This window comes from Mustelus asterias, chromosome 2, assembly GCF_964213995.1.
Source record: "Mustelus asterias chromosome 2, sMusAst1.hap1.1, whole genome shotgun sequence".
Lineage (NCBI taxonomy): Eukaryota > Metazoa > Chordata > Chondrichthyes > Carcharhiniformes > Triakidae > Mustelus > Mustelus asterias.
In genome coordinates this window covers 22,089,595-22,115,272 of record NC_135802.1, presented here as the reverse complement: position 1 = coordinate 22,115,272, position 25,678 = coordinate 22,089,595, and the positions used below count along the sequence as shown (strand labels likewise).

General features: G+C 45.6%; 1 protein-coding gene across 1 annotated transcript; it reads right to left on the bottom strand.

Annotated features, from left to right (window-relative positions):
- Positions 1-5,867: 5,867 nt before the first annotated feature.
- On the bottom strand, positions 5,868-23,658 carry insig1 (insulin induced gene 1). Its single transcript, XM_078232232.1, has 6 exons — positions 23,461-23,658; positions 22,535-22,918; positions 20,056-20,180; positions 14,742-14,908; positions 12,908-13,007; positions 5,868-6,911 (listed from the first exon to the last, which is right to left on the bottom strand). Exons 2-6 carry the CDS (start codon positions 22,860-22,862, stop codon positions 6,858-6,860), a joined length of 774 nt encoding a protein of 257 aa, XP_078088358.1. The 5' UTR covers positions 22,863-22,918; positions 23,461-23,658; the 3' UTR covers positions 5,868-6,857.
- Positions 23,659-25,678: the final 2,020 nt, after the last annotated feature.

Below are 25,678 nucleotides of genomic sequence, written 5' to 3'. Positions count from 1 at the left end.
CTACAGTGCAGAAGGAGGCCATTCGGCCCATCGAGGCTGCACCGACCACAATCCCACCCAGGCCCTATCCACATATCCCTACATATTTCACCCACTAACCACTGTAACCTATGCATCCCAGGACACGAAGGGGCAATTTAGAATGGCCAATCAACCTAGCCCGCACATCTTTGGATTGTGGGAGGAAACCGGAGCACCCGGAGGAAACCCACGCAGACACACGGAGAATGTGCAAACTCCACGCAGACAGTGACCCAAGCCGGGATTCGAACCCAGGTCCCTGGAGCTGTGAAGCAGCAGTGCTAACCACTGTGCTACTGTGCTGCCCGGGGTTGGAGCGGCACAGTAGCCTCAAATCTCAAAAGAAGTGGCTGCTAAGATAGCAGAGGCATTAGTTTTAATTGTCCAAAAATCCCTTGATTCTGCAAAGGACTCACCTATGATTCTATTAGGAAATAACAAATGTGACTCCTCTATTCAAGGAATAAGGTAGAAAGAAACTACAGAGAAATTGCTGGAATCTATTATTATGGGGATAGTAGCAGGATATTTAGAAAATCTCAATGCAGTCAGGCAGACTCAACATGGTTTTGTGAAAGCAAAGCATCCCTACTTTTTTATATTCCATTTCCCCTGCAATAAATGACAACATACCATGTGTTTTCCTAATCATTTGCCATACCTGTGTACTATCATTTTGTGGAGACTGCAAAGGGACATAGATTGGTTAAATGAGTGGGCAAGGTTTTGGCAGATAGAGTATAATGTGAGAAAATGTGAACTTGTTCCTTTGACAGGTAGAAAAGCAGCACGTTATTTAAATGGAGAGAGATTGCAGAACCTTTGAAGTACAGAGGGATCTTGGTGTCCTGAAACATGAATCACAAAATGATAGTATGCAGGTACAGCAAGTGGTTAGGAAAGCAAATGGTGTGTTGGGATAAAAGTAGGGATGCTTTGCTACAGTTCCATGTAGCGTTGCTGAGACCACGCCTGGAGTACTGTGTAATGTTTTGGTTTCCTTGTATAAGAAAGTATACAAATGTGTTAGAAGCAGTTCGGAGACCAAACAGATCACTTGATTGATATCTGGGGTGTTGATGTGGTTATCTTACAAAAAACAGGCTGGATGTTGAAAGGATATTTCCGCATATGGGAGAGATTAGAATGAGGGGACACAGTTTAAAACTAAGGGGCCTCCTATTCAAAACAGATGAGAAGAAATGCTTTTTTCCCCCAAGGATGGTGAATATTTGGGCCTCTCTTCCCAAAGAGCAGTGGTGAGTGGGTCATTGAATATTTTTAAGGCTGAATTAGATAGATTCCTGATTGACAAGGAAGTTAAAGGGAGGAGGCATGAAGGTAGATTTGAGGCCACAGTCAGTTCAGCCATGATCATTTTGAATGGCGGAAGAGGCTCAAGGGACTGAATGACCTACTCCTGTTGATGATTTGTATGTTTGTTCTTGGTTTTCGTATCCATTGCTTTCTTTCAACAGTTTTAATGGTAACCTCTTCCCCTATTTTGTTTACTTTCTCTTTGCTGCTTTGACCGTTTTTGTTTCTCCTTATTTTGCTTTTGGGTGGCAGCCATCCTGTCATTCACACCTCCTCTACACCCATCGCACGTTTCTTTACTTGTCCCATTACCACTGCTTTGGCTATGCACCATGAAACATTTTGTCATTTAATCCATCCTGCCTTCCTCCCTCTCCCAGACATTCCTCTTTTGTTTTCCTTCCCACCTTCCTCTTTCAATTGCTCGAAACCTACTACATGTTTAACTTTTCCCGGTTCCAGTGGAAGGTCACTGATCTGAAACACTCGAGCTTGTTTCTCGCTCCCCAGATGCTGCCAGATCCGCTGAGTATTTCTGGCATTTTAATTTTTTCTAAACCCAGACAGATTATCTGGCCATTATCACTTTGCAATTTATGTAATCTTGACATGCACAAATCGTCACATTTGCATATTACATCTGTGAGCATACTTACAAAGAACACAATTGGCTGGAAAATGTTCTGAGGCAGTGAAAATTTTTTAAATATAAAGTTTATTTATTAGTGTCACAAGTAGGCATACATTAACACTGCAATGAAGTTACTGTGAAAATACCCCAGTTGTTACACTCCCAGCACCTGTTCAGGTACACTGAGGGAGAACTTAGCATGGCCAATGCACCTAACGAGCACTTCTTTCGGACTGTGGGAGGAGACTGGAGCATTGATGGTAAGCAAATGAACATCCTTACTGTTAATAAAATATTTGAGAGGAAAATAAATAGAAAACATAGCTAGAAGGAAATGAACTAACAACACCGATGTTTTAAATATGTAAACAAAAATGTCAAAGAAAATGTGAGAATGCATCAAAATAAGAAAAGATTGCCTTAGAATGCCCCATGGCACACAGGGCGGCACGGTGGCACAGTGGTTAGGACTGCTGCCTCACAGCACCAGGGACCTGTGTTCAATTCTGGCCTTGGGTCACTGTCTGTGCAGAGTCTGCACGTTCTCCCCGTGTCTGCATGGGTTTCCCCTGGGTGCTCCGGTTTCTTCCCACACTCCAAAGATGTGCGGGTTAGGTTGATTGGCCATGCTAAATTAACCCTAGTGTCAGGGGGATTAGCAGGGTAAATGCATGGGGTTACGGGGATAGGGCCTGGGTGGGATTGTGGTCAGTGCAGACACGATGGGCCGAATGGCCTCCTTCTGCACTGTAGGGATTCTATGATACTATGAACTGCCCAGAGAGGAACTGATCCAGACACGCACTCAGATTATCTGATCTTGCAATGAGATTGACAACTGACCTCAGGGCCATGCGCTTGGAAGAGGGGAAAAAAAACATCAACGACTTTCGGCCCTCAACCAATCACAACAGGAAACAATTTTCAGCCATCACAAAAGCAAGCAGAATGACTGGGCCCTGCTTCCTACTGGTCATTTTTGTACATATACAATGACAAAATCTTCTCAAAAAAATAACAGTGTTGGTTCCAGTGAGAAAAATGGTCTGATTCTTCTGAGATCTTACACTACATCCAAAAAAAAACTGTCGGGAGTGTTTCATGCCATCATGTAGAGGGCGGGGCCTAAACGCACCTGGCTGCACTGAGATTGGGATGCCATGTCTGAAGGGAGTCCCGATCAGAGGAAAGAATAACCTCCACCATCCACCACCACCATGGAGGTCTCAGGGTCTCACCCTGTGCTCAGAGCTGGCACCCCCTCCCTCAACAGTCAATGCCGGCACTACCCCAACCCCCTCCCCACCTCACAAACACACACAAGTCAACGTCTGCACCCCAGCCCCCCAAACAGTCAATGCGGGCCCTCTGCACCCATCCACCTCCCCCACCCCCCAAACAATCAATGCTAGCACTCTTCCCCCTCCCAAATACTCAATACTGGCAATGCCCCACCCCCCGAACACTGCTGGACTTGGATTCCATCCACCCAACCAAATAACAATCACCAGAATTCCTCGCTCCCGCATCCGCTCCCACCCACTACCAGAAATAAATAACACCCCCAATGAGGCTCCCACTGGGGTCTGCCCCAGCAGATTGGTACTGCCAGATTCGTATGGTGCCAACCTGTCCCATGGCAGTGCTGGGGGCATTGGCCACATCCCTCTCCCTGGGCGCTATACTCACCTTCATGCCCCCGGGCGAATCCCCATGACAGGTTCATGTCTGGGTGAACCTTGCTGTAAACCTTGCCAATGTGACGACATGACACTGAGGTTTGAAAAGATGTCTTAGGCTCAATATATGTCAAAGGGCGTGGCTAATGTTAATGCATTTAAATGTATTAAAATCAGGTCCCTGCCTCTTGTGGGCCTCTACGTCACTGGCAAGGGGCAGTGAAAGTGAGAAATGTGATCTCGCCAGCAGGTTTTGCTGGATCTTGAGCCCTTGCCGTCATTCTCACGGACGGAGAAAGTGGACTCAAGGTCGCCCCAAACTTCTTTCACACACCCAAACAGCTCCCCAGCAATGAATTACTTTTTCAATGCAGGCACCATTGGAGTAAGTCCAACTACAGGTGGACATATGACTGAGCCATGAGGTCATGCTGCAACTGTACAAAACTCTGGTGCGGCCGCACTTGGAGTATTGCGTACAGTTCTGGTCGCCGCTTTATAGGAAAGATGTGGAAGCGTTGGAAAGGGTGCAGAGGAGATTTACCAGGATGTTGCCTGGTATGGTGGGAAAATCGTATGAGGAAAGGCTGAGGGAATTGAGGTTGTTTTTGTTAGAGAGAAGAAGGTTAAGAGGTGACTTAATAGAGGCATACAAGATGATCAGAGGATTAGAAAGGGTGGATAGTGAGAGCCTTTTTCCTCGGATGGTGATGGCTAGCACGAGGGGACATAGCTTTAAATTGAGGGGTGAGAGATATAGGACAGATGTTAGAGGTAGGTTCTTTACTCAGAGAGTAGTAAGGGCGTGGAATGCCTTGCCTGCAGCAGTGGTGGACTCGTCAACATTAAGAGCATTCAAATGGTTATTGGATAAACATATGGATGATATTGGAATAGTGTAGGTTAGAGGGGCTTTAGATTGGTTTCACTGGTCGGCGCAACATCGAGGGCCGAAGGGCCTGTACTGCGCTGTAATGTTCTATGATTCATTTTGATTGACAGAATATCAAGAAAACTTTGAATTCTGACACCTGACCTTTGATATCTGTCTGGACAGTCAGATTGGACATCAGTTTAATGCCTCAGCTGAACAGAGAACACCTCGGACAATGTAATGAAATGTCGTTCTAGATCTGGACTTCCCAACACTTTCACTTCTGGGGTCCACGCCTGCCACCTCCCTGTCTTTGAAAAGTTCGCAGAGACGTCCCTGCAAGCCAAGTGTTGTGTTCTTCATTAAAGCCAGCCACAACAATTTATTATTTTTGTTGTAATCATTTAATATGAAGTTTGCTACCAGGGCGGGGCTACAGTTTGAGCCTTGCTTGAGGGAGATAGTGTCGTGTTGCTACTGCAAACCTGCGTAAGTGGCAAGGAGTGGTTATCTACCACCAACAGAATCGAATGGTTGCAGCACTCAAGCCACAGAAAGGGAGGGAGAGGGTTAGGTGGATGAGGCCCACATTCTACACAACCTCTGATTATTTTCAGCGAACCATTGAAGATATCTCGTGAACCCTTGCGGGGCTGTGAAACATAGAAACTAGAAACAGGAGTAGGCCATTCGGCCCTTCAAGCCTGCTCTGCCATTCATTTTGATCATGGCTGATCATCGAATTCCTGATCCCCCCCTTCAGCCCCAAGAATAGAAACATATAAGAAACATTCCATAATAGAAACATTCCTTGTGTGAACCCCTGGTGGAGAAACCTTTGGCCAGATTAAATGTTCCAATTCAGGAGTGCAGCTTGACCTCACGACCTTCCCGACTAAGAGGTCTCAGCAATCCAACTTTGGAAAGCGTATCTACAATGTAAATTTAAGTTGCTCAAGTCCCAGCACCTAACCTGGCTGTGTGGAAAAACACAATGCGTCCAAATCAACTATAACACCCAACACTTTCTGTATGATCTATTACTTTTAGTTGCTCCTTTAAACAAAAGAACAAAGAAAATTACAGCACAGGAACAGGCCCTTCAAGCCTGCACCGATCATGCTGCCCGACTGAACTAAAGCCCCCTACCCTTCCGGGGACCATATCTCTCTATTCCCATCCTATTCACGTATTTGTCCAGACACCCCTTAAAACGCACTATTGTATCCGCTTCCACTACCTCCCCCGGCAGCGAGTTCCACCACCCTCTGTGTAAAAAAACTTGCCTCGTACATCTCCTTGCCCTTTGTATTTCTGTTTTTCAGAAAATGCAACCATTTGACAATTACTGTACATTTTTTTTATTGAGAACAGTAAAGGGAGAAAAAAATCAAATACATTTAAACTGAATGTGTACATTTACTTTACAAAAAATCAGATAAATCATCTTATCAACAGGTGAGCAAATATGCTGATTGATTCAGATCAAAAACACTAACACTGCAAAAACAATAAAAAAGATCACTTCACTCTGGGGGGGGTTAGGAAGGAGGCGGGGGGGTGGATGGAGCAGCGACAGGAATGGACCAAAGCATTGGAATTATTCCGTCACTGCCTTATTGCATTACGAAGGTTGCGAGGAAAAACACACCTTCACTCTGGGTCTGTCTCAATATGGGTTCAAGTGGAGGTTTCCAGTTTGCGAGAGACAGAGAAAGAAAAAGTTAACTTCCTTCACAGTTCGGCACTGCGCACATCCCGGAGGATTATAAATTTCTACTGTACATATACACATTGTGACACAGCAGCCAAACTCTGGTGAACACTATTGTCACGCGAAGTAGCAGGCTGGAGGAAAAAAAAACAGAATTTGCTTACAATTTTATAACCATGCTCTGCAAAAAGATGGAAAGCTCCATTGTACGTGGTACACATGACTTTGAGAAGGGGAAATAAATAAGGTACAGATATACGACAAGGCTCAGGTACCGGGTACATTGCACTTTTATCAAGCAGACCTAATACTTGCTACTTAGGTCTGCTATAGCAACAGGGGTAATGGCATTGCAGTTCATACACAGACTAAATGATTACACTTGGTAGACTCGGTATGTACAGATTGCAACAGAAAAAAGTCTTCAATGCTGAGAAATGGATCAATTGTACAAAGGCAATCACAGATTGCAAAATGTTCCCTTTTATGAATATCATGCAGTAATCGCATCCTCCACCATATATAGCACCTACTGGTCTCCCTGGTGTATATACATGCACTCCCACACGAAGCATCTACATTGGCACCATTTATGAATCCTTTTGACTGATGCTCAATTGCTCAGTCCTTGTGCATCTTATCAAGACATTCCTTGTGTGTGATTTCAGAGACTCCCTGTGAAAAGAGTAAAGAGGTTAAATCAGGACAACAAAACACACACACACACGGTTCCAAGTTAAGTCAGACTGGCTTCGGCATTTCAAAATAATATTCAAAAATCTGATGGAAATGCACAGCGAGTGTGAAGCTGACAAATAGGTGTGACCCTTCATCACATCTGGCCATTCCTGTATCCGACAGCTTACCCATTTCTGGTGTTGTAATCTTACTATTTGATGTTTATAATTACATTCAGCAACCAATGGGGAGGCGGTGGCTTAGTGGTATCATCCCTGGACTGGTAATCCAGAGACCCAGAGTAATGCGCTGGGGGCCTGGGTTCGAATCCCACCACTGGGGTGGAATTTGAATTCAGTAAAAAAAATCTAATGATGACCATGAAACCATTGTTGTAAAAACTCATCTGGTTCGCCAATGTTCTTTAGGGAAGGAAATCTGCCGTCCTCACCTGGTCTGGCCCACATGTGACTCCAGAGCCACAGCAATGTGGTTGACTCTTAAATACCCCCCAGGGATGGACATTAAAAGCTTGCCCAGCCAGCAATACCCACATCCCATGAACGAATAAAAAAAAAAGCCATTCAGTACGACAGGTGTTTATGTTTCACAGGCTTGTTAGACTTGCTGAAGTTGGAGCCCTTGGTGTTCAGCCTCGTGGCTCATCCCCATATCGCCTCCTCCTGTGACTAAACACATCCTCCTCCTTTCCAGCAATTCAAAACTGGGTAAAACAGTGATACAAATTCATCTGTGCTAGTTCGAGGGAAGATCCAGGGTGGGACTTTCCGGCCCTTCCTGCTGGCTGGATCTTCCAGTCCCACCAAAGTCGAGCCCCCGTGACGGGGGCGGGCGAGCCATGCAAAAGCCTGTGGACTTTGGCAGGACTGGAAGATCCCACGGGCAGCCAATGGCTCCCTGCATCGGTTGGAGGAAAACCTGGCCCAAATACAGCATCAAAGCAAAGATGGACTGTGACCTCTGCCCAAGTGTGTCTGGGAAAACTATGTATGTCATACACCGGCACAGACGCCAGTGATGCTCATTTACACTGGTCGCTGCCAATGCTGTATTTAAGGGACATCCATCCATAACTTGGAGCCATAGAGTTTTACAGCACAAAGAGACCATTTGGCCCATTGTGTCTGCTGGCCATCAGGCATCTACCTATTCTAAACCTATTCTCCAGCATTGAGTCCGTAACCTTGCATGCTATGGTGTTTCAATAGCTCATCTAAATGCTCCTTAAATGTTGTGAGGGTTCCCATCTCCACCACCCTTTCAAGCAGTGAGTTCCAGATTCCCATCACCCTCTAGTGAAAAAGCTTTTCCTCAAATCCCCTCCAAATCTCTTGCCTATTACCTTAAATCTGTGCTCCCTGGTTACTGAACGCTCCACTAAGGGCAAAAGCTTCTTCCTATCTTCTCTATTGATATCCCTCATAATTCTGTACACCTCGATCATATCCCCCCCCCGCCCCGCAACTCAGTCTTCTCTGCTCTAAGGAGAACAACCCCAGCCTAACCAGCCTCTCTTCACAGCTGAAACACTGCAGACCACGCAACATCCTGGTGAGTCTCCTCTGCACCCTCTCTAGTGCAATCACATCCTTCCTCTAGTGTTGAGATTAGAACAGCACATGGTACTGTAGCTGGAGCCTAATGAGTGTTTTACACAGCTCCATCATAACCTCCCTGCTCTTATAGAACATAGAAAGCCACAGCACAAACAGGCCCTTCGGCCCACAAGTTGCGCCGATCACATCCCCACCTCTAGGCCTATCTATAGCCCTCAATCCCATTAAATCCCATGTACTCATCCAGAAGTCTCTTAAAAGACCCCAACGAGTTTGCCTCCACCACCACCGACGTCAGCCGATTCCACTCACCCACCACCCTCTGAGTGAAAAACTTACCCCTGACAGCTCCTCTGTACCTACCCCCCAGCACCTTAAACCTGTGTCCTCTCGTAGCAACCATTTCAGCCCTTGGAAATAGCCTCTGAGAGTCTACCCTATCCAGACCTCTCAACATCTTGTAAACCTCTATCAGGTCACCTCTCATCCTTCGTCTCTCCAGGGAGAAGAGACCAAGCTCCCTCAACCTATCCTCATAAGGCATGCCCCCCAATCCAGGCAACATCCTTGTAAATCTCCTCTGCACCCTTTCAATGGCTTCAACATCTTTCCTGTAATGAGGTGACCAGAACTGCGCGCAGTACTCCAAGTGGGGTCTAACCAGGGTCCTATAAAGCTGCAGCATTATCTCCCGACTCCTAAACTCAATCCCTCGATTAATGAAGGCCAGTACGCCGTACGCCTTCTTGACCGCATCCTCCACCTGCGAGGCCGATTTAAGAGTCCTATGGACCCGGACCCCAAGGTCCTTCTGATCCTCTACACTGCTAAGAATGGTACCCTTCATATTATACTGCTGCTTCATCCCATTGGATCTGCCAAAATGGATCACCACACACTTATCCGGGTTGAAGTCCATCTGCCACTTCTCCGCCCAGTCTTGCATTCTATCTATGTCTCGCTGCAACTTCTGACATCCCTCCAAACTATCCACAACACCACCTACCTTGGTGTCGTCAGCAAACTTACCAACCCATCCCTCCACTTCCTCATCCAGGTCATTTATGAAAATGACAAACAGCAAGGGTCCCAGAACAGATCCCTGGGGCACTCCACTGGTCACTGACCTCCATGCAGAGAAAGACCCCTCCACAGCCACTCTCTGCCTTCTGCAGGCAAGCCAGTTCTGGATCCACAAGGCAACAGCCCCTTGGATCCCATGCCCTCTCACTTTCTCAAGAAGTCTTGCATGGGGGACCTTATCGAACGCCTTGCTGAAGTCCATATAGACCACATCCACCGCTCTTCCTTCGTCAATGTGTTTGGTCACATTTTCAAAGAACTCAACCAGGCTCGTAAGGCACGACCTGCCCTTGACAAAGCCGTGCTGACTACTTTTGATCATACTAAACTTCTCTAGATGATCATAAATCCTGTCTCTCAGGATCCTCTCCATCAACTTACCAACCACTGAGGTTAGACTCACCGGTCGGTAATTTCCCGGGCTGTCCCTGTTCCCTTTCTTGAATATAGGGACCACATCTGCAATCCTCCAATCCTCCGGAACCTCTCCCATCTCCATCGACGATGCAAAGATCATCGCCAAAGGCTCCGCAATCTCCTCCCTCGCCTCCCACAGTAACCTGGGGTACATCCCATCCGGTCCCGGCGACTTACCAACCTTGATGCCATTCAATAGTTCCAACACATCCTCTTTCTTTATGTCCACATGCTCGATCCTTTCTGTCCACCGCAAACCAGCAGTACAACCACCCAGATCCCTTTCCACCGTGAATACCGAGGTAAAGTATTCATTAAGCACCTCCGCCATTTCTAACGGTTCTGCACAAACTTTTCCCCCTTCACCTTTTAAGGGTCCTATGCCTTCACATCTCATCCTTTTACTCTTGACATATTTGTAGAAAGCCTTGGGATTCTCCTTAATCTTACCCGCCAAGGCCTTCTCATGACCCCTTCTCGCTCTCCTAATTTCCTTCTTAAGCTCCTTCCTACATCCCGTATACTCCTCTAAATCCTTAACACCTCCTAGCTCTCTGAACCTTCTGTACGCCTCTCTTTTCTTATTCACCAGGTTCATCACAACCTTCGTGCACCACGGTTCCCGTACCCTACCAACACCCCCCTGTCTCATCGGAACGTTGTCATGCAGAGCTCCAGACAAACATTCCTTGAAAATCCTCCACTTTCCTTCGGTACTTTTCCCCAAGAATGCCTCCTTCCAATTTACCCGTCTAATTTCCTCCCTGATGACACTGTATTTCCCTTTACTCCAGAGAAACACTTTCCTAGCCTGCCTGATCCTATCTCTTTCCAATGCTATCGTGAAGGAGATAGAATTATGATCGCTTCGGCTTATATTCTGTGCTTCGGCTAATAAAGGCAAGTATTTCATGTGCCTTCTAAACCATCTTGTCTACCTGTGTGCTGCCTTCAGGCATCTTTGGAAGTGCACCTACCATTTGGCGTCCTACCATTCATTGCATATTCGTTTGCCTTGTTAGTCCTCTCAGAATTATCATCTCACGTTTTTCAGGGTTAAATTCCATTTGCCACTATTTTGCGTACCTCCCACATTAGTTTATTAATATATACACTACCAACAGCAAGGGACCCAGCACCGACCCCTGTGGTACACCGCTGGACAGACTTCCAGTTGCTCCTCCCATTCCTGTGCCAACTTGTTATTATACCCTGCTGGCAAAATGAAGTTATAGGATGCATGTATAGTCTACAGGAGCATAGGTACACGAGGGGGCCATTCAGCTCCTTGAGTCTGTTCCACCATACAGTTAGATCATGGCTGATCTGTATCATTGCTCCATTTATCTGCTTTGGTTCTGTAAGCCTCAATACTCTTGCCTAACAAAAATAGTCAACAACTTCCATTTCTAGAGAGCTTAGTATGTTAGTCGTGGCTGGGTGGGTAGCTCTCTCGCATCTGAATCACAAAGCAGGCTCAAGTCCCACTCCAGTGCTGGAGCACTAAAACCAAGGCTGACACTCCACTGCAGTACTGAGGGTGTGGCACTGTGTGGGGTGCTGTCTTTCAGACAATTAGAAGTCTCACAAAACCAGGTTAAAGTCCAGCAGGTTTATTTGGAATCATGAGCTTTCATCAGGTGACAAAGGAGCAGCACTCTGAAAGCTCATTATACCAAATAAACCTGTTGGACTTTAACCTGGTGTTGTGAGACTTCTTACTGCCCAACCCAGTCCAACACCAGCATCTCCACATACAATGTGTTATACCGAAGCCTCACCAGCCTGCTTGGGGTGGATGTAAAAGATCGCATGTCATTACTACAAAGACGACCAGGGGAGATATCCCTGGTGTCCGGGCTAATCATAGAAGCCCTACAGTGTAGAGGGAGGCCATTCGGCCCATCGAGCCTGCACTGACAATCCCACCCAAGCCTGATCCCCGTAACCCCACGTATTTAACCTGCTAATCCCCCTAAGGGGCAATTTATCACAACCAATCAACCTAACCCGCACATCTTTGGATTGTGAGAGGAAACCGGAGCATCCGGAGGAAACCCATGCAGACATGGAGAGAATGTTCAAACTCCACACAGACAGTGACCCAAGCTGGAAATCGAACCCGGGTCTCTGGCATTGTGAGGCAGCAGCGCTAACCACTTTGCCACCGTGCCGCCCTTATTTATTCCCCAAACAGCATCACAAAAAAAAATTATCCAATTATTTATCACATTTATGTTTGCGGGAGTTTGCCGTGTACGTATTGGCTGCCACGTTTCCTACATTACAACAATGACAGCACAACCAAAGGTACTTCATTGGCTGTAAAGCGTTTTGGGACATTTGCCAGTTGTGAAAGGCATGATATAAATACAGGTTTATTAAAACCTTTTTATTTGCTCTTAACGGAGTGAAGCATTCCAATGTCTTTTGCAGGAGCAAAATCAGACAGAAATGGACAGAGATGGCGGTAACATCACTAGACTAGTAATCCAGAGGTCCAGGCTAATATGCTAGGGACTCGAGTTCAAATCCCTCTACGGCAGCAAGGTGGAATTTAAATTCAATGAACAAACCTGGAATATAAGGCTCGTCTCAGTCATGGTGACCATGTCCACTGTCATCGATTGTTGTAAAAACCCATCTGGCTCACTTCCTTTAGGGAAAGGAAATCTGCCATCCTTACCTGGCCTGGACTACACGTGACTCTTAACTCACAGCAAGATGGTCAACTCTTAACTGCCTTCTGAAATGGCCCAGCAACCTACACAGTCCAGGGGCTATTAGAGATGGGCAATAAATGCTGGCTTTGCTGGCTACGCCCACACCCCCATGAAAGAGTAAAGGGGGAAAGAAAGCTTTTCGTCGCCTGTACAGATGAGAATGAACAGATTCAGTTTGAAAGACACAGCTTACCATGGCCAGTTGTCTTCCTATGTTTCCGACAGTCACGCCGCCAGAGAAGAATATACAGGGTAGCCATGACCGAATGTAGAGGAAATCTGGTGAGGTGTACCTAGATCAACAATGAAACAAACTTTCCTTATTCCCTGGATTATTGCAGGAATAGCTGGATTAATGGAACTTTCAACAACGTTCTTACCTTTCAGGGGCGACTGATTCTCAGTCTTGGGCCTGAGGAACGAGCCTCACAGGACAGGGACAGGGGGTGTACCTCTCATCTTACAAGAAGCACTCCTGCTGGGAGTGCTCAGTCACTGATCACTGGGACTTGCTTCAATTTTAACAGCAACTAGCAGTTTTCTTTCATTCCATTTCACTCTTGTCGGCCGTGGTTAACATTTCAGGATCTCCACCCCTAACCCCAGGTGCAGCCATTCTTCCTAACTGAATCTAGATGTATGAATATGGGAAGCATCACAGCCAGGGATGGGGAGATTTGTCTCCCAGGTAGTGACCAAAGGACAGGAACATTGAGCGATAGCTAATTGGAAGGCCACCAGCTCCATTCTAACTCACCGCATACCATCAAAGACCAAAGAAAGGGGTTTGTAGACATTTCACTATGGGGCTCAGTGTTCATAGAATCCCTACAGTGCAGAAGGAAGCCATTCGGCCCATCAAGTCTGCACCGACACAATCCCACCTAGGACCTATCCTTGTAACGCCATGTATTTACCCTGCTAATCCCCCTGACACTAAGGGGCAATTTAGCACGGCCAATCAACCTAACCTGCACATCATTGGCATGTGGGAGGCAACTGGAGCACCTGGAGGAAACCCACGCACACATGGGGAGAACGTGCAGACTCCACACAGACAGTGGCCCAAGGCCGGAATTGAACCCAGGTCCCGGGTGCTGTGAGGCAGCAATGCTAACCACTGTGCCACCAACTGCACACTGTCTACTGCTTACTCAGCAACTGACCATTCCAGTTTTTGTTTCATATCATGATACCAAACACCTGGCTTAGAAAAATGGAATTAAAGAAAATTGCCTGCCACCATCTCCCATCTTCACAACACCCGACACTCCCCTACTCCCCAGTCAAGGTGGCATAGCCAACTGTGTGAATTTATCCTGCTGGAAATAGGAGAAGAATCCATAGCCTATACATATGTGTAGACTGTCTTCAGATGGCATTAATGTTCAGCTGCTGGGGCCCCATGGTGGGAATGGTGATGTTATATACCAGCTAATGGAACTAGGCAGGGGACACATGGATAGTCTAGTTGGGTGATTTTAATACAAAATATGGGAGAAAAACATCAATAGATTTTGTAAATTTAGCATCACTACCATGAAGTACCACAAAATAATCATGGTAATTTTTATGAGTTGTGCTAAAGCTCATTGACCTGTGAGAAATCATGATTATATCAACAAATGGCCCCAAAATGGTTCAATCTATGGGGTACTGAGCAGGTTCAACACAGGACCAGGTGTGATGTTAAATGCCAGTCTTGGATGGTATTCATACTTGAGACCTCCAGTGCTTTTCCCCTACCTTGCCCCCAACGCAAGGAATACAAATGCCTTGCTATTGGATAGCTCTGTGTACCATCTGAGACAATGTACAAAACCATACTCCTGGCTAGTTATCAATCGGGGAGATATCCATAACTAGGTTGAACTTATTTACATTACTAGTAATGCAGATGCTAGGAGGTTGGGAGGGGATGGAGAGGTGGGGGGGGGGGGGGGGGGGGGGGAGTGACCAGAAGGAGGGAGGGAAGTGATGAGAGGGTGACAAATGTCAAAATGACAAATCAACAGTTTTATACTTACTGGTAAACACCATTATACACCAAAAGTTGAGTGACCAAGGTTGCTACAAAGGCTATTGTAAGGCCAAGTCCAAATCCACTTCTGGAGCGATCAAACGTCCACCACAGACCAAGTGAGAGGGCTGCCAGGGTCAAGGACAATTGCATGTTGTTGGCAAAATCTAATTTCTGATTAAGTGAGAGTTAAGGGAAGAACCATAAGTGATCTTGGATTATAAAAAAGCAACATGTCTACGAGGCATCACATTATACACACCATTTGCACCAAACTGCAGTTAAATATAGGCTGACCAACTCTTCAAAATTTTGTTTATGGGGATGAACAGCTGACAAGAAGTTGCAAGACCTGAATTCTTTCAGGTTATTCTTGAGATGGCGTAAAATGTGTCAAATTAGGAGATGTTGCATGGAACCAGAAAAGGTTTTTTAAATCAACTTCAGGGACATGGGCGTGGCTGGCCGGCCAGCATTTATTACCCATCCCTAGTTGCCCTTAGAGGGCAGCTGAGCGTCAACCACATTGCTGTGGCTCTGGAGTCACACGTAAGCCAGGCCAGGTAAGGACGGCAGATTTCCCTCCCTAAAGGATATTAGTGAACCAGATGGGTTGTTCTGACAATCAACAATGGTTTCATGCTCATCAGTAGATCCTTAATTCCAGATATTTTTTTATTGAATTCAAATTCCACCATCTGTCGTGATGGGATTTGAACCCGGACCCCCAAGAACATTAGCCAAGTTTCAGGTTTGATAGTCCAGCGATAATACCACTTGGCCATTGCCTCCCCTTAAAGGTTGGAGAATTGGGTCGTTGCTGTTTATTAAAATCAGCTTTTAATCTATTTTGACTAATAAATTCCCTGGGGTAGCAGTTTTCACTTTTGCCTGGAGTGAAAGTCTATGGCCCTTTGAAGCATACTTCTAGCACAATAATTGTGGGTTTTCATTTTGTTTGACGGTGCCTTTTGTTAACTTGATCCCAAACCCAAGCATGAAACTGTATGCAATTCCTTTTCTTAATGGTTGATTTATTTACAGAATGAAGCACTGCATATGCCTTCCTCCTACCTCCTAACCCAGTGCCCTAGCAGTCTCTCTTTGAGTGTTCTAGGTACTTAATTAAACATTGGCCTTAGCCTGTGCATCTCAACAGTATAATCAATAAAATTGACAGACTGGGCTTCTTTCCACTGGTGTTTGGAGGAGTGAGAGGTGACTTGATTGAAGGATATAAGATCCTGAATGGACAAAGAGGATGTGGAAAGAATATTTCCTCTGGTGGATGAATTCAGAACTAGGAGACACTGTTTTAAAATTAGGGGTTGAGCTTTTAGGGGCAGCACAGTGGTTAGCACTGCTGCCTCCCAGGGACCCGGGTTTGATTCCCGGCTTGGGTCACTGTCTGTGTGGAGTTTGCACATTCTCCCCGTGTCTGCGTGGGTTTTCTTCGGGTGCTCTGGTTTCCTCCCCAGTCCAAAGATGTGCAGGTTAGATGGATTGGCAATGCTAAATTGCCCCTTAGTGTCAGAGGGGCTAGCTAGGGTATATGCATGAGGTTATGGGGATAGGACCTGGGTGGGATTGTGGTTGGTGCAGACTTGATGGGCCGAATGGCCACCTCCTGCACTGTAGAATTCTATGAATATATCTTGATGAAAGAGATAACAAGATTTTTTTTCTCAGAGGGTTGTGCGACTTTGAAACTCTCTGCTTCAGTGGAGGTGGGGGTCATTGAATATTTTAAATGTGAAGACAGATAGATTTATTTTAGATAAGGAAATCAAAGATTATTGGGGTAGCTGGAATTGTGAAAAACACAAACAGATCTTATTGAATGCCAGAGCAGGTTCAAGCGGCCACATGGCCTACTTCTGCTCCGGTGGCACAGCGGTTAGCGCTGCTGCCTCACAGCGCCAGGGACCCGGGTTCAATTCCCGGCTTGGGTCACTGTCTGTGCGGAGTCTGTACATTCTCCCCATGTCTGTGTGGGTTTCCTCCGGGTGCTCCGGTTTCCTCCCACAGCACAAACGATGTGTTGGTTAGTTGCATTGGCCACGCTAAATTCTCTGTGTCCCCAAACAGGCTCCGGAGTGTGGCGACTCGGGGATTTTCACAGTAACTTCATTGTAGGGTTAATATAAGCTGACTTATGACGCTAATAAATAAACATTTTTACTTTATAACTTTAAACAAATGGATGGACCATGGGAGGGAAGTGAATAACAGGGAAAAGTTCAAATCAGCTCTTTACTTTCACAAAAGAGAAACTAAAGTTAAAGTTTATTTATTAGTCACAAGTAAGGCTTACATTAACACTGCAATGAAGTTACTGTGGAATAATATTGTGAACTAATAAGGCGGGGGTGTTTTGCAATCCAGAAAAACACATTATAATGGTGGAAAAATATGCTGTCAACTACACAAAGGTTAGAATTAGACTTTGAAGGACAAATGGTGAGTCAACTGTGACTTAAAGAGCAATGTATCAATGGGAGAATCCAACAGGAAATGGCTGCCGGTAAGCTTACCAACTTGTTGAAACCCAAGCATTCAAAAGGAAGTTGAGGTTGATGGGAGTCGCGTAGGAGTTCAAAAAAGGAATGGGGGAAATAAGAAACTTCAATTGATGAGTCACAGACACCAGGATCAGCTGTCTTTTACTGACTGTTTTATCATAGAATCCCTACAGTGCAGGACACCATTTGGCCCATCAAGCCTGCACTGACAATAATCCCACCCACGCCTTATCCTTGTAACCCTACGTATTTACCCTGTTAATCCCTCTGACACTAAGCATGGCCAATCTACCTAACCAAACCGGAGCACCCGGAGGAAACCCAGGCAGACACAGGGAGAACGTGCAAGCTCTGCACAGACAGTCACCCGAGGCTGGAATTGAACCCGGGTCCTTGGGGCTGTGAGGCGGCAGAGCTAACCACTGTGAATCAAATTTAATTACTTGCTAAGGAAATAATCTTTGCTTTATTTGCAAAAAAAGGATTTGCGACATCCCTGAGATGAGCATTCTATATTGTGTTTGTTCTTAGCATGTCTAGTGCGCTGAAACTGAAGGGAGAGTTGGAAGCAGTAATTACATGGCAGGAATCTGCAGTCAAAATGGGATAGACAGCACTATAATTTGATGGTGGAAGTGAAGTGAACAGCAAATCACGTGGGTCACATACTTGTAGCGCTTTCCAGAAATCACACAGGAAAGCAGCCAAAGGAGCTTGACAACAATCTGAATTGCCTCCAGCATGCTCCCAGGGTGCTTACAGTATGCACGTGAGAAACATAGAAACCCTACAGTACAGAAAGAGGCCATTCGACCCATCGAGTCTGCACCGACCACAATCCCACCCAGGCCCTACCCCCATATCCCGACATATTTACCCACTAATCCCTCTAACCTACGCATTTCAGGACACTAAGGGCAATTTTTAGCACGGCCAATCAACCTAACCCGCACATTTTTGGACTGTGGGAGGAAACCGGAGCACCCGGAGGAAACCCACGCAGACATGAGGAGAATGTGCAAACTCCACACAGACAGTGACCCAAGCCGGGAGTCGAACCCAGGTCCCTGGAGCTGTGAAGCAGCAGTGCTAACCACTGTGCTACCGTGCAAGTAAAGACCTTGTATTTACAAGTAAAGACCTTGTATTTATACAAGCCTCTCATACTATCCCAAAGCACTTTACAGCCAGATCCCAAATACATCAGATGAGATAAATGAGTAGTTAATGAGTTTAACCTTTTTTTAGTTAAGTTCAACTTATTAGTTAATCTTTCACCAAGCTTTTGGTCGCCTATGCAATAATCTCCTTATCTGGGTTGTTGCCAAATTCTCTGTTTGATAACACTCATCTCAAGTGCTTTGGGGCGTTTTACTACGTTAAAGGCGCTATATAAATGCAGATTGTTGCTGGAAGGATAAATAATGGTCCAAAGCAGTACTGCTCTGAGGATAGTTCAGCACCATATTTTACCTCCACATGAGGCCCACTTAAATGCAGCATTGGACCTCTGACAATGTGGTGTACCTTCAAGGTGGTAGACAAGTGCCAACCTTGATCATGTGGTCAGATTTTAGCAACGTGGCTCTAACCCACATCCTGACTTAAGAGCGGCACCACTGAGCCAAGCTGATATATTATGCGGAAAGAAGATGAAAAAGTCAAAGAGGGAAATTCTGAGACATGCTCTTAAATGGTGGGCAAAAAGTGTGAAGGGGAGTCTGAGATTTAGGAGGAGTTTTCAGAGTTGATGAATGTGAAGCATTTCAACAATTAAAGTTACAGTTTAATCATCAAGTGTGCACACCATGACCTTGACAATGCGATGTCGTTTGGAGGTGTTGGTTGGGAGAACGGGGTGGGGGAGGGAAAGGAGCCAAAATCTGATAAAACTCAGAATCTGATTGTTCCTTTGTAAATGTACGAAAAACTTGGAATGATTTCAGGATTTGGATTACAGTTGGAAAACACTTTGTATTCTTAGAGATAATGAACCCCTCAATGAGAATAATAATAGTCAGGCATTCACAATTCCCTTCAGTGCATGCTTTGTTGTTTTATATAGTCCCTTTTTTTTGTAACGTATATTTCTTGAAATGAAAAGTAAGTAGTCTCACAACACCAGTTTAAAGTCCAACAGGTTTATTTGGTAGCACGAGCTTTCGGAGCGCTACCCCTTCATCAGGTGAGTGATGTTTGATGAAGGGGCAGCGCTCCGAAAGCTCGTGCTACCAAATAAACCTGTTGGACTTTAACCTGGTGTTGTGAGACTACTTACTGTGGCCACCCCAGTCCAACGCCAGCAACTCCACATCTTGAAATGAAGGATTTGGTTTTTCCCTGCGCACTCATCTATAGGCCATCCTTACTTTCACTCAATTTGATCTCCCTGTTAGTAAGTTCTAGTGCCCAGGCTCTTCAGGAAGCAGAAAAGTATACAAATTTCCTCTTAAATGTTCCTCATGTCCTTATTCAAAAGGAAGACACCACCTTACATCAGAAAATGCAGCAATATAAATGAACATATATACGAATTAGGAGCAGGAGTAGGCCACTTGAACCTGCTCTGCTTTTCAACAAGGCTGATTCATGGCTGATCTGATTGTAACCTCAATCCCACATTCCCACCACCCATGGATAATCTTTCAACCCCCCGTTAAACAAGAATCTATTTGGATCTGCCTTAAAAATATTCAAATAGGTCCATTTGGCAGTTACACAAACATTAATCATCATTTTTAGGAAAAGCGAATGAGCGGGTTCTGCTGGAATTTGTCCTGTTAACAATCGAAAGGATACAGCACTCGCGTGATTGATGCCAACGAAGACTGCTACACATCTCATGACACTTGCCCATTCTCTTTTGAACTTGTGAGGCTCTCCAAGGTGACTGTCAATGCAGGGGTACAGCAGCCCCACAACAGCTGAATGAAGATTAGATGTTAGAGAAGTTAGGACCATTGAACTAAGACCACGCCAGATGTCACGGATTTAACAAAATGCTTACAGATTTCTATAAGATAAAACGTTCACCCTTTCGACGAGTAAGAGATATTAGTGAATGTTTAGACTCGTACAAATATCACTAAAGGATCAGAGCAAAAAAAAACATGTTGGGAGATTAACAAGATAATCAGCATTGGACAGAAAAGGTCAATGTTTAGGTGTGAGCATTTTCTCCAATGTTAACCTATTGAACATGCTAACTGACCTACTGTGTGGTTCTATCACTTTGTCAGAACAGAAGATCGGCTTCTTCATATTTGTTTATTAAACACATCTTTAAAACATTGAGCAACACATTAATCTAGGAGCTCTATGGAAATTAGGACTAGAGATAGGCCATTCAGCCCCTCGAGCTTGTTCCACTATTCAATGAGATATAGCCAGCAGCAGTGGCTGTCTGGACAGTGACGGTGTCAACCCCAAGCAGCTCACCCCACAGGTGGGCTGGCATTATTGTCGGCACAGCTGCTGTACAAAAGTCTATGAATTTTATCCCACAGTTACCCGCAAGTAAAGTAATTGTGAAACTAAAGGAAAGTTGACCATGCTGGCATGGCAGAAACGGTGATAGTTAGACGCAATGTCATGGGGTGGCACGGTGGTTAGCACTACTGCCCTACAACCCCAGGGACCCGGGTTTGATTCCCGGCTTGGGTCACTGTCTGTGTGGAGTCTGCACGTACTACCCGTGTCTGCGTGGATTTCCTTCGGGTGCTCCGGTTTCCTCCCACAGTCTGAAAGACACGCTGGTTAGGTGCATTGGCCATGCTGAATTCTCCTTCAGTTGTACCTGAACAGGTGCCGGAGTGTGACGACAAGGGGATTTTGACAGTAACTTCAGTTACAGTGTTAATTTAAGCTTACTTGTGACACTCATGAATAAACTTTTTAAAAAAACTGGCTGAAAGGAGCCGGGGGTGTCGCAGGTGATGAAATGTGCTATGTAAATACAATTCCTGCCTTTTTGGCTGAGAATCTGAACCCCATTTAAGAAGCAGAGAGAATGCTTAAGTTTATTTATCAGCTTCACAAGTAGGTTTAACACTGCAGTGAATTTACTAGCAGTGAGGTGGGTTTTAACAGGTTAACCACAAGGCAAGCCTGGAGCAGCCTGTAAACCCCCCTTTCAGCATCCTGCTACCTAGTTTCCTTGTTTTCATTCTGATTTTTTTAAAAGCGCGGTGGCATGTTGCTCATAGCAACCAATCAGGAGCAAGCATTTAGGCTCACCAGTTCCCAGCTGGGCCAATCAGAGGGCAGCTCCGCGCCGCAAGGCCCCGCCCCCTTCCACCACTATTGCAATTTCATGCAAATTCAGCGACACGTGGCGCAAAAACCTCCCTCCAACAAGGGAGCAGATCTGGGCGAGGGAGGGTCAACAATACAATAGGAATGTCCCATCAACGGAGACACCAATCATCTGTACAACCCATTGTCAAAAATGTAGGCACTTTCCCGAATGCAAAGATTTTAAAAAAATACTTAAATGTTAACTGGCTCAGGACTAATTGTCTAATTTTCATTTCATGCTGCCAAAAAAAAACTTTAGCATTTGTTTCAAAAGACGAAAATCCAATTTACTCTGCTCGGGGAGATTCCGGGGTTGTCAAAAGATCAAACCACATGCCAAAGGGAGCTGCTGTATCTACACTGTAGCAAGTTCACCCCAAAGTGAATTCGCATGGTCTGAAAGAATCTTAACCACGCAAAGGGTTAATAATCTCCCGAGTTTTCTGCGGGGGGCGGGGGTTAAAAAAGTTTGAACTGCAAGCAACTAGAGACTTTTCAAGAATAAATATCATACCTCCATACCATCAGAGATAAAGAAATATCTCTTAATAATTATTGATTTCACATTTAAGTTGCTGTAGAATTCGTAACTCGTTAGATTTGGTGAGATGTTAAATGCATCTCAGCTTGACAACAACATAAAAGAGTGGCTTGGACTTTTAAAACGTTGCAATGAAAGCTTTCACCCCCCTCCCCCTATATTTTTTCATCAATTTGTAGAATTCAATCCTGAACTCCACTTACTGATGTAAACACCAGCCATTAAATAATGCCCAACATTAACATTGGGCAAGATTTGCTAAATTGATAATGTCCTTTTATTCATCAAGGTTAAATTGGGACAATATGTCACTGCCCTGGACAACTTTACAGTATCAGAAATGGTATGAACAGAAACTACACAAACAGAAGTCCGGCTGAACTACACATGACACGTTGTTTTAAAGAGCCCCCCCCCCCCCCCCCCAAGTCCCATCCTTACCTGCAGCTGTGCCACAGCAAGGTGGCACCCACCAGGCAGAAGAGAAGATTGTGGCAATGACCTCTTCGGGGAACAGGGTGACGTGCCTCTGGATCTGCAGTAGGTTTAACACCAGGGCCAGAAAGACACCCACAGTGAACAGCACCAAGCCCCGCCGCACTAAGTTCATGGTGTGCCCGCTGACCAGGGAGCAGTAGGCACTGCCCAGGATCGAGCTGACGATGGTCATCATTTCGTGAACTTTTGCCACCAGCAGCGTGCCGTTGCTCTCAGATGGACGCACCCGGGTACAACTGCAGGACCAGCAAGCCTCCTCGATCCTTGACATCTGGTACGGGGAGGGTTCCTTGGTATTAACACTAAATTGGCGGCACCTCTGCGGCCCTGCAGTAGTGAACAGCAGAAAGAAATAAGAGGCATCAATGAAAGTGACTTCACTAAAAAAACCCAGAAAGAACATGGGATCTTATCCAAGTCCCAAACTTTTGTGAAATGTGGCAACTGGGCAGCATGATGACCCAAATGTGAGTGGCAATGCATGCGTTTAATTAGAAGTATGTACTGGTGGAGATGGCTATTAGACGGTTAATTCTCCCCCCCCCCCTCCCCCGCCAAGAATCAAACCAAACATATGGCACTTGGCATTTTAGTTTCGCTTTCTAGCTAAACGACCACCAATGCCACAATTCTGCTCTCAACTTTAAGGGAGCAGATAATACATTTACAACCCTGGTCAAGAGGTGTGGGTTTCCAGGCAAACACATTACCCCCCGATCCCCCCCAAACAAAAACAAATAGATGCCCAATTTAACTGTTCATTTCAAGAGACTCTTGAGGGAGGGAAGAAGCGTAAACAACTCACCCTGTAACTGGCCATTTAACCCCACCACCCCATTGCAGGGAAATAAACAAATGCAACACCTTACCGTCCAGGTATCATGAATGTCAGCCTCTCTGCAACAGGGAGAACTTTGCGCGCTGGCTGTGCTTTTTTTCCCCCCTCTCTCTCTCTCTCTCTGTGTTGCTCGCTGCACTTACATTGTATGTGAAGTTATTAGGTCACATCCTGCAGTGGGGACTATTCATGCGGCGCAGACAGGCAAAGCGGTCAAAACAATCTGTCTGGTGAGCTCAGTGGAGCCAATCGCAGCCTGACGGCCCATATGACGTTCAGGACACACCACTGAGTGTAGCGGCCCTTTGCACACAGAGGAAGAGGAAGCCAAGTCACTCCCCACCGTCATAGCATCACCAGATACACGCACCATCAGTCCCTGGCTCATTCGCCCCTTTTTTTTCGCATAGTGCAAAGTGCAAACACAAAGAAGGAAATAGGATGGCAAGGCATAGATAGAGTAATTGACAAGCTATCGAGGGACTGAGTGAATCACAGGCAGCCAGGATATGTGCAGAGAGAGAGAGGCAGAGAATCACTAAACGCGCGCACACACATAAACAAAGAATGAGCCAGGGAAATAATCAACAATAGCACCAGGGAAGCCCTTATTTAAAAGGGAATGGGGAGTAAACATAAAGCTCTGACGACGGGTCATCCAGACTCGAAACGTTGGCTCTATTCCCTCTCCACAGATGCTGTCAGACCTGCTGAGATTTTCCAGCATTTTCTGTTTTTGTTTCAGATTATTTCATAATCCACTGCAACCATATGTAAAAATAAGGAGATCTTACAAAAACTGTGCAAGGCACTAGTTAGACAATACCTGGAATACTGTGAGCTGCTTTGTTCCCCTTATCTAAGGAAAGGTACACTGGCATTGGAGGCAGCCCCGATAAGATTCACTAGGTTGATGCCAAGTATGGAGGGATTTTCTTATGAGGAGAGGTTGAATAGGTTGGGCTTGTACTCATTGGAGTTTAGAAGAAGGTGACCTTATTGATATCTATAGGATTCTAATGGGGGCTTCTTAACAGGATAGATGTTGAGAGGATGTTTTCCCTTGTGGGCATAATCTCAGAGTAAGGGGGTCACCCATTTCAGACAGAGATGAGGAATTTCTTCTCCCAGAGGGTAGTGAATCTGTGGCATTAGAACATAGAACATAGAACAGTACAGCACAGAACAGGCCCTTTGGCCCACGATGTTGTGCCGAGCTTTATCTGAAACCAAGATCAAGCTATCCCACTCCCTATCATCCTGGTGTGCTCCATGTGCCTATCCAATAACCGCTTAAATGTTCCTAAAGTGTCTGACTCCACTATCACTGCAGGCAGTCCATTCCACACCCCAACCACTCTCTGCATAAAGAACCTACCTCTGATATCCTTCCTATATCTCCCACCACGAACCCTATAGTTATGCCCCCTTGTAATAGCTCCATCCACCCGAGGAAATAGTCTTTGAATGTTCACTCTATCTATCCCCTTCATCATTTTATAAACCTCTATTAAGTCTCCCCTCAGCCTCCTCCGCTCCAGAGAGAACAGCCCTAGCTCCCTCAACCTTTCCTCATAAGACCTACCCTCCAAACCAGGCAGCATCCTGGTAAATCTCCTCTGCACTCTTTCCAGCGCTTCCACATCCTTCTTATAGTGAGGTGACCAGAACTGCACACAATATTCCAAATGTGGTCTCACCAAGGTCTTGTACAGTTGCAGCATAACCCCACGGCTCTTAAACTCCAACCCCCTGTTAATAAAAGCTAACACACTATAGGCCTTCTTCACAGCTCTATCCACTTGAGTGGCAACCTTTAGAGATCTGTGGATATGGACCCCAAGATCTCTCTGTTCCTCCACAGTCTTCAGAACCCTACCTTTGACCCTGTAATCCACATTTAAATTAGTCCTACCAAAATGAATCACCTCACATTTATCAGGGTTAAACTCCATTTGCCATTTTTCAGCCCAGCTTTGCATCCTATCTATGTCTCTTTGCAGCCTACAATAGCCCTCCACCTCATCCACTACTCCACCAATCTTGGTGTCATCAGCAAATTTACTGATCCACCCTTCAGCCCCCTCCTCTAAGTCATTAATAAAAATCACAAAGAGCAGAGGACCAAGCACTGATCCCTGTGGCACTCCGCTAGCAACCTGCCTCCAGTCCGAAAATTTTCCATCCACCACCACCCTCTGTCTTCTTTACTGCAGAGGCGGTAGAGGATGGGTCAATAAGCTGAAGTT